A 14,449-nucleotide genomic window follows, 5' to 3' on the forward strand; every position below is an offset into this window, starting at 1 on the left:
CAGAAGATTCAGAGGTGTCAGAGCAAGAGAAAACATTTTGTATTGAATCAATGCCAAGTTACTCCCAGCCTGGAGGACTATGGATACAGTGCAGTTCATGTAAGCACTAAGCACATGAGTCTTGAACATACAGTGCAGTTCATGTAAGCACTAAGCACATGAGTCTTGAACATACAGTGCAGTTCATGTAAGCACTAAGCACATGAGTCTTGAACATACAGTGCAGTATTGATGGGTGTTTTTTTTCCCGCATTTTAATGAGATACCAACTCCATGTGTTCTTTGAGGACAACAACCTCCACATCAATACAACATTTGTCAGACTGTATATTTATAATCACCCCCTTCAGTGTCACCCATATGAGGATGAGGTTCCCCTTTGAGTCTGGTTCCTCTCAAGGTTTCTTCCTTTACCTTCAGGGAAGTTTTTCCTCACCACAGTCACCTGAGTCACCTCAGACTTGCTCATTGGGAATAAATACAAACACATTTAAATATATCTCATATTATTTTTATTATTATTCTTTTATAATAACCTTTTGTTTTATGCTTATGTTCCATAAAGCTGCTTTGAGACAATGTCAACTGTAAATTGAATTGGATTTTTATTTATTGCTATATATTGCTATACAGTGAATTAGGCTATTTAACAGAATACACACACACACACACACACACACACACACACACACACACACACACACACATATATATATATATATATATATATATATATATATATATATATATATATATATATATATATATTCCACTTACATGAAAAATGCTATACTTCATGAAAAACAACTGTTAAATCAAAATTTCATTCTTCCAACAAGATCCTAAAATGTCTCATATTATTAAATATATTGACATAAACATATAATGACTACCTTGTATCCGAGTTGTGCTCGTTAGACTAAATCAAAGGAAAAACTCTAGACCTGGCAACCCTGGTCAGTCTCAGCACCTTCTCTACAAGCACACATATGAATCGAACACGCACGTGTCACATAATCAACCTCTCAGCAATATATCTATTGTTATCAGCGTATGAAAAAAACGATTTGCTTCCAAGGTTGCAGACAGAGGAACGTGAGTGATGGTTGTACAGAATGAAACGTAGCTCCCATTTTTTTTTCAGTTCATAAAAGCAAAGGTCACGTATTTGGAGTCGCTCTTGTTTTGTCCACTAGGTGGCAGTATGTAACTATTTGGTGGTGACATGGTACAGAAGAAGACGTGTAGTCAAAAGGGGAATATTTTTTTATCAACACAAACCACTGGCTTGGGAGTCATGAGCTGCTTGTGGATGGGAAACGTAAGTATGTCTGAGTGAAATGGAGAGAGGAACAAGTGACTATAAGAATGAAAAACATTTTACTTAGATGTCTGAGAACTTGAGCTTGAAGTGAAAGTTGAAATTGACGCTGGAATTATGCGTTAATATTACAGTTTTCAAAAGAGAAGTGAGATTGTGGCAGGTAGGGAAGTTGGAGTAAAAGGTAAACAGATGTTAATCATATCCAGTAATATCCAAGGCATTACTGTATTGTCTTGTCTTCTTTCATTTCTCTTTTAAAGGTTGATCCTTACATGGATGAAACATTTGTCACCCGTGCTTTTGCCACCATGGGAGAGCTGGTGCTCAGTGTAAAGATTGTTCGGAACAAAACAAACAGGTACGTTAGCGAGTTACACACACTGTCCTGGATACAGTATAAAGGAAATGTCCCACTTTTTCGTGCAGTTTTCTTTTTTAGTAGTGGAACTTTTTCTTTTTTGTAATGTGTAAATGTACATTGATGTGTGAATTGCAGGGCTTCTGTTGGTTATTGCTTTGTGGAGCTGGCAGATGAAGCTACAGCGGAGAGATGTCTCAGAAAAGTCAATGGGAAACTTCTACCAAGATCCATGCCGGTAATTCACCTGCCTCCTCTTTAGTTCTAGATAATGCACTATTTATCTAAAGTATGTGAATACTGGTTGTCACAGCCAAGACATGTGCCATTCCAGAACCTTAAGCATTAATATGGATTATATCCCTCTTTGCTGCTGAGAGGGATTACAACTAGATTTTTGGTAACATCATGCTGGAACTAGGACCCGACCTAGGGTTGGCTTGGACTAGGTGCCTTAGTTCCAGTGTGGAGAAATCTTCCTGCACTCAAAGGCATCCCGCACAATTTTTTTGCTGGATCTTTTTGCTGTGGCAGTTTAGGGAAGGTGCACACATGGGTGAGATGATCAGGTGTCCACATGCTGTTGGTGTAATATATCCAGGAAAACAATACTATTGGTAATGTGTGCAAAACACTCCACAAGGAGCAGCTAGTTAAATAACACAAGTGTTCTAAAATGTCAATAATAATTAGCTTAATTGTTCTTTTTGCTCCAGTTGTTAAACATGTACCTCATATGTGCTCCTTCCTCTGGGTGCAGACTGTATGTACAGAATGAAAATTTTTAAATCTCAAGGAAATTATGTTTATGTGCAAATTACAGTTTAATCAAACCTAATTTGTGGCACTTATTCCATATTTCTACAGATTCCGTTAAGACAGGTTGATGACTTGAACCATGTATGTCAAAATATGCCTGAGGTTATTTGGTTCTAAGCCTTTGGACAATATTTGCTAGCAAACAAGTAAAACTTTAATCATGAACAAACATTTGGACAAAAACGTGTGAGAGACAAGAAAACGTCTTTCCTTGTAGCACGAAAATTGTTTGCTTATGATAATTGGGTGACTACAAGGCTGGTGTGTCTTCTGCAGTCTCCTGCACAAGGGGCTTTATTTTTAACACCATCAGCAGTGTTCTTTTTTAATTTTTCATTTCTTGATAATTTAAAAACTTCTTTGTTCTTAAACTTTTTTTGCCCAATTAGCTGTACAAAACCTAGCCAGCCTTTTTTCCCTGTTTATGTATTTTTCTTTAAATGACCCCTATGGGAAAAAAATTATTTTGTTCAATGACCATAAATATGCCTTCGGACATTCTGATACTAAGCACACAGTATGTCACTGACATGGTTATGTAAAAGTGGTCAACTTTAGGGGTTTTGAAAATACTATCATCAGCAACCCCATATTTTTCTTAGATGTGGCTATTTGGAAGTTAAATGCATAAAACCCTTGTCTCCGGTCGTCTTATAAATGGCCGTGTCCTAAAAATACATCCCATTTGTATATGACTGAAATTCTTATTTCCCTCCTCAGCCCAGAAGATTTAAGCTAAAAACAGCAACTGCTGTGAAGCAAGGAGACAACAGGTAGACATCAGTTTCTTCTCTATTTATTTACTTGCTCTGTACATAGTAAATAGTATCTTGAAATTATAGAATGTTATACTTAGTTCAGTAGTTAAGCAGACTACTTTTCTTTCACAATGTCCTCAAAACAAAATAATATATTTTTTAATGGCCAGTTGTACCATCTGGAGTGTCTTACTAAGAGAAGCATAAGGGTTACTGCCATTGTCGTCTTGTAAGCCAGACACATGGAGAGTTTTTTTTTTGCTAGAGACTTTTCCTAAATACACATGTGCAAAATACTTTCAGCCTGTGGCAAAATACCAGGCTTAGACTATTGTTGCATTTGGATACTGGGCAGATTTGCAGATGTGTGGTGTTGATGTTATCGTTGCAGAAACGAGAGTGGGTATTATGATCTCTCCTGCTCTCAGCCATACACATGTAACAACAGCCAGTACGATGATTTCAACAGTTCTCAGTCGTACACATCTTACCACAATCAGTACTATCAGCAATGTCCTAACTACTACTCAAGCTGGGGATATGATCAGAGTGCGGGCCACAGTTCATACAACTGCTATCAGGTAGAAACTTCCAGGATCACCTCTACTTAGATGAATTTATGTAAATACCTGTTAATTTACTCTATAAATAATTGAAATTTCTCAGCTATTTGCGCAAGCTTAGATATTAATATGTAAATGATGTTTTCCAACATTTAAGGCTTCTGAAGACACAAGTGTGGATGAAGCATTTGAAGGTAAGTGCTCTTCATCAGTTGTTTCAAATTACCCATCTCTTTAAATATTTATGATCTATTTTTTTCTTCAGACCCCAGTTTAGGCCTGGATGTGGTAGAAGCAAACCGTCAGTTTATGAAGGAAAGTGAGGAGCTCTATGATGCCCTGATAGACTGCCATTGGCCTGCTTTTGAATTTCCTGAGCATCCTGTATACTCTCCTGACTCTCCTGAATACCCTCCTGAATACTCGTAGAATGAGTAGAGAGACTGTATCTTCTGGTGTGACAGAAGACTAATGTGGTCCCTTCAGAAGATCCTGAGGTGTGAGAATGAAGCTGTTTTATGCAGTGCCCTCAGACATGGGAGTGAGTTTTAAGAATGTATCTGAAACATCAGGATATAACATGGACTGGATGCAATCCACCGAAGCTGTTTCCTTCAGGTTCTGTTAATTTTTTAATGGACAAGTTGTACAGCCAGGTCACACTAAATTATTTTAACATGTTGAAGTTCTTTTTTTGCTATGAATCAGTCTCCTAACAGAATCAGTTCATTTGAAGTGCAGCGTTTGGATGGGCTAAATAATAATAAACCTCCAGGTATTGGTACAGTGCATTTTTGCTCTTCATGTTAAAGGGTATTTAATACTTTATTTGCTCCTTGTCAGACCATATGATGTGTTCACCCTAAATGTCTTTTGCACTGTTGTCATTATTCTCATTATCTTTTGAGTTTATACAGCAGTCCAATTTCACACTAACACACACCCTGCCTTGTTATCATTGTTATAGACCTTGTTTAGAATTTTTCTGCACTGTTCTGTTGGTGTTCCTATGGAAAATATGTCAGAAGAATGTTGTTGTTTTTTTTTTTTTTTTTTGGTAAAGAATAGACTTACATCATTGTGATGAAGGCTGCTCTGTCTGTTTTCTTCTCTTTTTCTGTCCGTTTTCCTCTGCAGTAAATAATCACTTGTTTATTCAGTACAGTTGATTAATCTGCAACAAGATCATTATCATTATGATGAGCAGCTGATCAACTGAAGAAAGTGGATTGGTGTCTGCAGTGATCATTGATGGCTAGCATGTTTTTCTACCTTTGTGGATACTCCAGCAGAAATCTAACACATCCCCATAATGTCTTCTCCAATTATAACACTCCTATATCTGTACGTGTATATTTTGATACATGTGGGCAAGTGTGTGATAAAGGCTTGCTATTGAGATTTTATCAAAGCAAAAGTGGATGAGTTTGAAGTGAAGCTACAAAGTTGTTCATGTATTATATAGATGGACAGATATGCTGACATGTTAAAAAATAACACATTTCAAAGTTGGGTTTGTAATGTATACATTAATATTGTAAATGGCTTCAAACCAGCATATTTCTGTTGGGGACCCAGCTGTGGGGTATTTATGAAAGATGTGGCTATAATCTACAGAAATACCTTGGAGCAAGATCTTAATACATTCCGGATCCTACTTGTTGACTGAGCTAATATATGAGAATAATTTTCATAGAAGTGAACCAAACTGTGTGGACATTTTATGTTAGCTGACTTCCAGTGGAAAATATTTTTTCAATTCTGTGAGAAAAAGAATATATATTTTTCTCTTCAAGGCAGTCTGTTAAAATCTTAGCACATATAGTAGTCACATTGTCACTGATCATTTGCAAAGGATATAAAATGCAGCCATCCCAAAAATGCGAATCCATCTCAAAATATTTTGCATTATACGCTTTTAGTGACCAAATATTGTAAATGTCTTGGTATTTTCTGACTCCCTTTTGCAGCAGCACACAACATGAAATTTGGATGAAAGTGCTAACAGCACAATTACACAACTATACCAACAAATTCGTCTGGATATTCTGGTGTAATTAATCTTATTTGGCTCTTGTTAGTCTGTTACCTTGCATGTGATGCCTCTCACATTCCTCTGATGTGTGTTATGTTCATAGTGAGCTTGGAAGTACTTTAACTGTCTAAATCCATCCACAATTGAGAGATGTAAAAATGGCCCTTATTCCCAGTACATATTCCAAATAATAGTTTGGTAGGTAAACAACCTGGAGCAAAGCAAATGGCGGTTACCCTGCTGATATCCTGCTTTATTAAATACAACTCAGTCGGACAACAGAAGTATTCAAAATCTGCATTGCCACTTTCTCCTTAATGTGTAACAGATATTTGAGTGATTTTGTATCTTAAATCTTAGTAACTGTGCTGTTATGACTCAAACCACACTCTTCTACAGTGTATTCATGCCTTTAGGCTTAAGTGAAACATTTCTGCCATTTTTTTATTGCTCATTTGTTGACTGGCCAATTTAAGCATCTTGTTTGAATGTTGCCAGCAATAAAAACTAAATTTAAGATTAGTTACTTAAATGAATTGCATGTAGCATAGTTTAAATAATTTAGTTTAAGGTTTTTAGGTTTTAGATAATTATTTACCTATAACTCTGGCACAAAGTCAGAGTACACAAAAAAACCCTACAGTTTGACAAAGTTCAATAAAATCTATATGCTCCAGCCCCAATTCTGTAAAAAAATAAAATCTACATATTTTGGCATTTAAAAATTACTGTGCAATCTGATCATTAAATTAACATACAGTATATTCCACCAATAGTTTTTTTCTATTCTTTAGTTTGATGTCTGAGTGTGTATAAAACTGAGCATCCAGTTTTAAGATTATTGCTATATTTGCAAATTAAAGAATATGGCATATTAAATAGATTATAACAATAAATATACAGAATTTTATAAATGTAACCTGTAAACAAAGGTACTGTTGAGTGGGACTTTAAAGTACCACAAACCCAAGTCTAATTTCTGTACAACTATGAATTAATGCCATTGTATGTAGACATGTTTCAATATAGAGTGAAATTAATCAAAACAAACATTAGCTTAGGTTTGTATTTATAGCTACAGAGTTAACAGAGCTGTGGTGTTTAAAAAGGGACATTTATTGGAGATGTAAAACAGTGATTAGAAGCATTTCTATGCAATGTTGAAAAATGGGGCCCCAGGATTTATGTCTACAAATAGTTATGTTTATATTTATTTAGTATGCCATCATTGCTGTAAATTCATAACTGTGATTTTATTAGTAAGGGCAGTTTGAGGTGTTGCTCCTTATTATATTTGGTACACCAGCCTAGCTACACATGAAAACACGGTCTTTATAAACTGCTATAAAAGTTTCAGAGCACCAATATTAGTAAGTCAGGATTTCTGTCTCTCTATAGACACAAAATTTGTAGCATCTTTGGAGACTACTGTTATACATACAAATGTATCCTTCGGCCCTTCAATTGAGATGATGCCAACCCTGTGAGGATCCTGAGGCATCTAGAGATGTACCAGCTCCAGTTGGACTCAGCTTCATGAAATATCCTCTCAAGGTTTCTTCCTTTTCCACCTAAGGGAGATTCTCCTTGCTACAGTCACCTCATGCTTGCTCATTGGGGATAAATCTAATATTAATCTTTTCATAATATTAAACTTAAATGTCCATTGTTAAAAGCGCTATACAAATACATTTGAGCCGAATTGAATAAAAATGAGATATAAACATATATAGAATTTTGAGAAAAATAAATAAATACTGCAGCAGAGGTGCTGCAGCTATGAAAAAAATGGCTGTAGGCATCCCAACTGATTATGATACAAGCTTCCTCTATTGAAGCTTATCCAAACACAGGAATTTATATCAATTATTTAGCTGAACACACCTATTTGGACACAACACTAAATACAGGGCTAGAGACATTAGTTTCTTACCATTAGTTAGTTGCCATCTTTGATCTAATTAGAGTATTGGTGACTCGGCTGGTGTGTGTGTGTGTGTGTGTGTGTGTGTGTGTGTGTGTGTGTGTGTGTGTGTGTGTTTCAATATCAGTATACTGACAAAAGTTCACAATGAAAATAGCATGTTTCATTATTTAAACTCCGGTTGAAAATGCATTCCCTGGTTTTTATTTAATTCTGATTTATTGCTGTTATTATTTTATTATGTTACTATTTAATTATTATATTATCTGTATTTTATGATGTTCAGCACTTTGTGTTCAGCTTTGTCTGTTTTAAAAGTGCTTTATAAATAAAAGTATTATTATTATTATTATTATTATTATTATTATTGACTAAAACAGAAAATACATTTAAAACTTATCTCTTCAGAATCGACTCAAAAGTAGTAACACAGAGTGACAACACAAAATAAAATAAACCAAACAAATCATTAACAGCTTATCGTGTAGTTTAGAAACTTTAGCTGGATATAACTGGACTACATTGGGTCAGACCTTTAAGAGTAGGCCACACTGTAATCTTTGTATCTATGAATAGTCATGTGAGTGAATCATATGAAGGTCATGGGACACACACAATGCAGTAAAAGTCCCCCCCCCCCCAGTCAGATTAGTGTTCACTTACACCAGCTGAACGGATGGAAGACGTTCAACCTACTTCACCTGCAGCGTAAAATATATATTCTAAAATCGATAAATATTTTAAATAAAGATATCTTAATTACAGAATTACAGGTCACAAGTTACAGGTCACGACTACAGCTATTCCTGAAATGTCCTTCTAATATATGTAGGACAATAATTACGCATGTCAGTAAATTAACAAACAAACAGAGAAAGAAAAAAAAAGAGAGAAGAAAACACAAAGGTCTTTTGTGTGCTTTGCTAAAGGACGCAACCCCCCATCCCTTCCGGTTTGAAACACACGTTGGATTAATTGGGAGCGGCTTGATGCGCGCGCGGGCTGCTGGGTCTCCACGGCAACATCGAGAAACGACAGTTTTGCTACATCGACGCACCGTAAGTACAACGTTCATAATCAGTAGCTTTATTAAAACGTTAAAACGTTAACATCTCGCTTTTAACGTCCCACTGCTGTATTTTCGATAGAAGAGTCCAGAAATGTGTGCCAGCCGGTAGTATGAACCGAATGTAAACATTAGTCTGTGCCACATGAGCGCTATGTGTACAGTTAGTCTCATCAACACTCATATAAGCATCCAAACCTTAGATATTAACCAAAAATAACACTTGAAAAAAATATCAAACAATACAGACAAACCATTTCTATTTGCTGCTGTTTTTGTTGACTGCTAAGAAACAAAACACCAGAGTGTGAACTGCGTATCTGACAGGTTTGAGGGGGGAAAAGCTCACGTAGCTCGTAGCGTTTCGTAGCTTACATCAACACTCTAAGGATCCAGCGTTTGAATAGGTAATATTGAATAAGTAAAATTGTTTGAATATGATATTTACAACAAATGACAAAAGCCTTGAACCTTTGACGCACGCAAAACATCATTTAAACGGCATTGAGTAGACTAGTGGTAATGTTATTTAATGTCCCCACTGAAACCCCGTGTGAAGGTTACAGTTCCGCTCTTGCTGCTGTGTCCCAAAGCTTCACTAAACCAGAACTACATTAGGAGGAAGACTGAAAGGTCTGCTGTGAGAATATCTGTATCTGAGGCTAATGCTGTTAATAAGCAGCTACAGTTGAAGCATCATAAAAAATGCAAGTCATCACACGCATTTTTCCAAAGCACATTATCCCATAATTTCAGTATTGTTTCTCATTTTACTCTGGTTCCTCATAAGATTCCAACCCAGGTAAATATTTTCCAATTAGAGTGAGATGTACACAGAATGCAAGCATGTCTGGCATTATGCACAAGGGAACAACTGACATCACTTTTGTTAGTAGGGAATAATTAGAATCAGAATCAGAATCAGGTTTATTGGCCAAGTGTGTTGACGCACACAAGGAATTTGGTTCCAGCTGTTTGTGACTCTCAAGGAGCGCCAGTGCTGATTGTCCGAATGCTGGAGGTGACACCTCCCAGTCTCACCTGTTGTTTGTCATTATAATAATGATAATTCTTTTCTGCAGGGCTTTGTGTTCTGTCTCCACCATGTCGTCCGGAAAGATGGGGATGTATCGCTCGCAACCGCGAGACTTCAGCAACCTATTTCAAACATGCAGCTCAAATATTCAGAAAATAACACACAACAGTAAGTTTCCTATCTAGCAACATTTGTGCCACAGACAGTATTCCAACAAAAGGCAGCTATATAATTTTTTTTAATTATAGCTATTATATTAATCATCCACATGAAGCATTAAGCAATAGACTTACCAATAAACCATAATTCAGTCTCTTACCAGAATAAAATTACCCTGATTTTTATCACTTCTATTAGAGCATGAAAAATTCATTCGATACTTGATTTTTTATTTATTTATTTTTTTTTTATCTTGATTGTAGTTCATTAGTTTTTGTGCATTTTCCTCTGTCTTTTGTGTTTAGCTGGCCAAATCAAATCCATGCTGTTCCAGCTCGGAAGCAGACCAGACACTCCTGAAATCCAGGACAGACTGTGAGCCATGACTGTTATTGTTTCTAATACATTCATCTAGCTTTCTTTTTTTAATGCCCTTCCGAATCCTTGATCTGTACTTCTAGACATATCATGCACAGAACAATGTTATAAAAGCATTTCTTTCAAAAGATGAAAACAAGAAGGACAGTGAGACTTTTCAAATATTATATTTATCTATTGACCCTGTGAAGTTAGTGAATTATTACTTAATTCTCTATTATCAGAGTGTGTGGGCTAATTTAGTTATATCATACTGTTGTGGTTTATAATTTTTTTTTGCAAGTTTTTAGTCTTTGTAACAGTCTTGTGACAGATCTTTGCGGTTCTCAGGCAGCAGATGCAGCATTACACAAATCAGCTAGCCAAAGAGACCAACAAGCACCTGAAAGAACTGGGCTCTCTACCTCAGTCTCCTTCAGAACAGGTGAGCCCATTCTCTCACCAGAAATTTGTATTCCACCCAAGAGCTGTTAAACACATTTAGGTTCTTCACACAGCGCCAGCAGAGGATCCAGAAAGATCGGCTGATGAATGATTTCTCAGCAGCCCTCAACAACTTCCAGGTGGTGCAACGTCGAGCAGCTGAGAGGGAGCGAGAGTCCATGGCCAGGGCTCGAGCTGGCTCACGCCTCCTGGTATGATACAGTGGAACAAACAATGTTCTGTCTTTTAGAGTCATAGAATTTTAGCAAAACGCTTTTTTCTGGGTTGTGTACTCATGGTATTCTGTGACCTAGCAAACCAGATTTGATGTCACTCTGCATATGGGCCTCTGCCAAATGCAAATGTTCTAAATGTGCACACTTTTATGTAAAATGTAATTATCAACCTATAAATCTAAGGTTTATCTCAATATTTTCTATCTCTAATTTTGTAGGCTGAAGAAAGCAACCAAGATGAACAACTTGTGACATTTGAAAAGTAGGTGAACTTATCATTTCTCTGGCTGAAGTGAACCAGTCACATACCAAATTGATGTTGCATAATAAGCCAGTTATTCCATCAGTAATTGTAAGCAAATTAGATGGAGGGCCACATGCAATCTCTGGATTTCACTAGCAAGTGTTGTGTTCTGAGCTTGTAGGAGTGAAGACTCTGGGCTGTTCCAGAGTCAGGTTGAAGAAGAGCCCATCACAGAAGAGGACCTGGAGTTGATCAAGGAGAGGGAAACCAACATCCGACAATTGGAGGTGACATTTGGGATTATAGACCCTCAGAGTGCAAAACAGTGTTCAGTTGTTTTTTTTCTGCAGGGTATTTTATTTTATTTTGTTCTTAGCTTGCAACGTGCCGGTCTGTTTTTATTTTGATTTTTTGTATTTGCAGATCAGTAGATGGTCTTTAATGTTCTCAAAGATGAAACCTCAGTGAGTTGTAATAATATTTAGATTCTGCAGACAAAGTAATAGTGACCATTTTTATTCATGCAACACTGATGCAGCAAATATTTTAGGATTACTTTACCTTTATGGATTCTACATAAATTTTCTCAGTTTTCTCTGACATTTGTCCTCTATTCTGGTTTTCTCCCTTATTTGCACTTCACCTTTATTTCCCTTGCTTGACTCTGGCTTGGGGAAAGAAGAGTGAAGCATGATCAGGGAGGAATATGCGTCATGTCTTTAACTAGCGCCATAGTCACAGTTCAACTCATAGCATTATGATCAGCCTTGAAATACGTTTAAAAAAGCAATGAATATACTTTATTTTGCTGTTAAAAATTTTAAATTAAATTAAACACTGAGGTAACAACAATAGATAAAAAATGCAAAAAGTGTTAAGTGAGTAATAGGGTCTCAAATACTCAATTTTTTTATTCAGCATCTGAATATTTTGCTACTCACCGAGGCCAAATATTTATTATTTTTTATTTTTTTAAAGACCTAAAATTGACCTTATACATTTCAGGTCCCAAGCATCAACCATATTTTACTCAAGGCTAATATAAATATTCCTGAGCTAATTTATTATAAATGTCCTTGAATTCCTCAATGATGATATCTTGAGTGTTTTGAGACAGAAATAGAAATCTGTTATTACAGTAAATTTGTTATTACAGGCAGATATTATGGACGTGAACCAGATTTTCAAAGATTTGGCAGTTATGATTCATGACCAAGGCGATATAATAGGTGGGTATATGTGTCGGTCATGTGACATGCAGTCTTGTGTTTTATTCAGTCTGAGCTGTTCTGTTATTCATGTTTGTGGTCATGTCACACACAGATAGCATAGAGGCTAATGTGGAGAGTGCTGAGGTTCATGTAGAGCGTGGGACAGAGCAACTGCAACATGCCGCCTACTACCAGGTACAGCAATGTTGTTTTAACATTAGCCTAACCTTAATTTATTGTAATACAGTGTCCATAATCAGTGGACTGTCTCTTTTTTCCTTTTTGTCCCTTTCAGAGAAAATCACGCAAGAGGATGTGCATTCTAGCTTTAGTGCTGTCCTTAGTGGTGACTGTCTTTGCCATTATTATTTGGCAAGCTGCGAAATAAGGTGATATTACGCATTTGAATTTGGTGCACTTTAAAATATCCAGTGATGACTGGCTGCTGAGTGTTTGGTTTGTGTTTGGAAATGAACTGCAAATAAATTGCTTTTAATATATAGAATATTCAAAAAATATTGACAGCATCTTGCATGTCCAGTATTGCTTTTTACATCTTTATAGAGCAAGTTGAGTCTTGTGCATTTTCCAAGTATTATGCAGAATAGTAAGGAGGTGACAGTTCACTGACGATGGATTTGGAGAGCAAACATGAATTTGTTTCATTTGATAAAATTTGGGAATGTAGGATTTTTAGAACATGAGCCATTTTATTACTTTATCCTTTAGAATAGGTGGTTTTGTTACTTGATTGTAAGTAACAAATATGTTTATTTAAATGATAAAATTCTGCAGAGATGCAGAGAAAGGTTTAGAGGAAAAAAGAATTAATGTTCAGTTCATACTTTTCATTAAACATTATAATTTCTTAATCATTTGTTAATATTTATCAAAAAAGGGTAACAATCACCTATATTAACAACATAGCAGGGTTTTAATCATTATAACAAGGTAAATATGGCTTATGGTTTAAAAAAATTGTCACTATTCTGATCACTATTGTCACTATTCTCCATTTATGTTTGGTCTCATTAAATAGTAGCGTTTATACGTAAAAAAATAAATAAGCGTCGTTCCTACATCATTTCCCCAATGTGATGTACAAAGTACCAAATTAAAGCTACCAGTCTGTTTTTCCACATCATTCATGCTTTTATTTCAAATCCAATGTGCTGGGGTACAGAAATAACAACAAATCTGTGTCATTGTCCTGATGTAAATTGCCCCAATTAAGGTGTAGCACATATTGTAGTGTTAGTTACTAATATTCTCTTTTGTCTCTGAAAGCATACTGTAAATTTCAAAAGTGTCTCAGTGATAAATTTTTTTTTTGTATAATAATGTTATTATTGTCTTAAAGAAAATGTAACATTGGTGGTATAAAATATGTCATTGGTGGCTTCCATTTAAATGATGAAGCTACTGTGGGGCGTTCTATCAAATGATATTGATAATATATTTATGTATATTTGTGAGCATGTGTGTTAATGTGTCTGTCATCTTTTTTTAATATTATTTAGAACGTCCAGTCATTAAGCTCAGTAACTGAAATTATTAACTCTTCCATAATCTGTTGAGATTTGTTTCAACCTGATGTGTTTTTTTAATATAAAATCTGATCTTTTGACACAAACATTTTTATTATTGCAACAATTTTGATTAAGTACCATTATGTTGTAGGATCTTGTAACATGCACACACAAACACTATTTTGGTGAACACACATGTTCAAATTTAGTCAATTATAATCACAGTTAGGTTGTAAGAGCAGCTTCTTTTAAAATTCTTTAACATTATGTGTGTTTAAAATCTACCACTACAATAATTTTTTTCTTTATAAAAATGATTGGTGTGGTTGGTTATTGCAGTAAAACTTCTGTACCAAAAACTACTCCAAGCTTTCTTTTTGTTTCAC

At 35.6% G+C, this 14,449-nt stretch overlaps 2 protein-coding genes across 4 annotated transcripts; both read left to right on the forward strand.

Annotated features, from left to right (window-relative positions):
* The first annotated feature begins 1,077 nt into the window (after positions 1 to 1,077).
* On the forward strand, positions 1,078 to 4,984 carry LOC113644181 (tRNA selenocysteine 1-associated protein 1-like). 2 transcript variants are annotated; one of them, XM_047811870.1, is made up of 8 exons: positions 1,078 to 1,095; positions 1,197 to 1,321; positions 1,585 to 1,682; positions 1,821 to 1,920; positions 3,222 to 3,274; positions 3,651 to 3,840; positions 3,980 to 4,016; positions 4,088 to 4,984. In XM_047811870.1, the coding sequence occupies exons 2-8, from the start codon at positions 1,226 to 1,228 to the stop codon at positions 4,249 to 4,251; spliced, it is 738 nt and encodes a 245-aa protein (XP_047667826.1). In that variant the 5' UTR covers positions 1,078 to 1,095; positions 1,197 to 1,225; the 3' UTR covers positions 4,252 to 4,984. The 2 variants fall into 2 exon arrangements, with proteins under 2 accessions (XP_047667826.1, XP_047667827.1); XM_047811871.1 differs by lacking the exon at positions 1,078 to 1,095 and adding an exon at positions 1,456 to 1,484 and having other exon boundaries at positions 1,200 to 1,321.
* A 3,577-nt stretch (positions 4,985 to 8,561) lies between these two features.
* On the forward strand, positions 8,562 to 13,594 carry stx12l (syntaxin 12, like). Of its 2 annotated transcripts, XM_027149728.2 has the most exons (10): positions 8,562 to 8,839; positions 9,930 to 10,051; positions 10,348 to 10,417; positions 10,751 to 10,844; positions 10,918 to 11,055; positions 11,298 to 11,341; positions 11,505 to 11,610; positions 12,480 to 12,552; positions 12,647 to 12,729; positions 12,830 to 13,594. In XM_027149728.2, exons 2-10 carry the CDS (start codon positions 9,952 to 9,954, stop codon positions 12,920 to 12,922), a joined length of 801 nt encoding a protein of 266 aa, XP_027005529.1. In that variant the 5' UTR covers positions 8,562 to 8,839; positions 9,930 to 9,951; the 3' UTR covers positions 12,923 to 13,594. The 2 variants fall into 2 exon arrangements, with proteins under 2 accessions (XP_027005529.1, XP_027005528.1); XM_027149727.2 differs by lacking the exon at positions 8,562 to 8,839 and having other exon boundaries at positions 9,793 to 10,051.
* Positions 13,595 to 14,449: the final 855 nt, after the last annotated feature.

This window comes from Tachysurus fulvidraco, chromosome 3 (genome assembly GCF_022655615.1).
Source record: "Tachysurus fulvidraco isolate hzauxx_2018 chromosome 3, HZAU_PFXX_2.0, whole genome shotgun sequence".
NCBI lineage: Eukaryota > Metazoa > Chordata > Actinopteri > Siluriformes > Bagridae > Tachysurus > Tachysurus fulvidraco.

Coding starts and splice junctions, on each gene's coding strand:
- LOC113644181 (XM_047811870.1), top strand. CDS start 1,226: ATGGTACAGAAGAAGACGTGTAGTCAAAAGGGGAATATTTTTTTATCA. Junction 1,683..1,820: donor GTTCGGAACAAAACAAACAG/GTACGTTAGCGA, acceptor TGTGAATTGCAG/GGCTTCTGTTGGTTATTGCT. Junction 3,841..3,979: donor GTTCATACAACTGCTATCAG/GTAGAAACTTCC, acceptor CCAACATTTAAG/GCTTCTGAAGACACAAGTGT.
- stx12l (XM_027149727.2), top strand. CDS start 9,910: ATGATAATTCTTTTCTGCAGGGCTTTGTGTTCTGTCTCCACCATGTCG. Junction 11,611..12,479: donor CCAACATCCGACAATTGGAG/GTGACATTTGGG, acceptor TTGTTATTACAG/GCAGATATTATGGACGTGAA. Junction 12,730..12,829: donor AACATGCCGCCTACTACCAG/GTACAGCAATGT, acceptor TGTCCCTTTCAG/AGAAAATCACGCAAGAGGAT.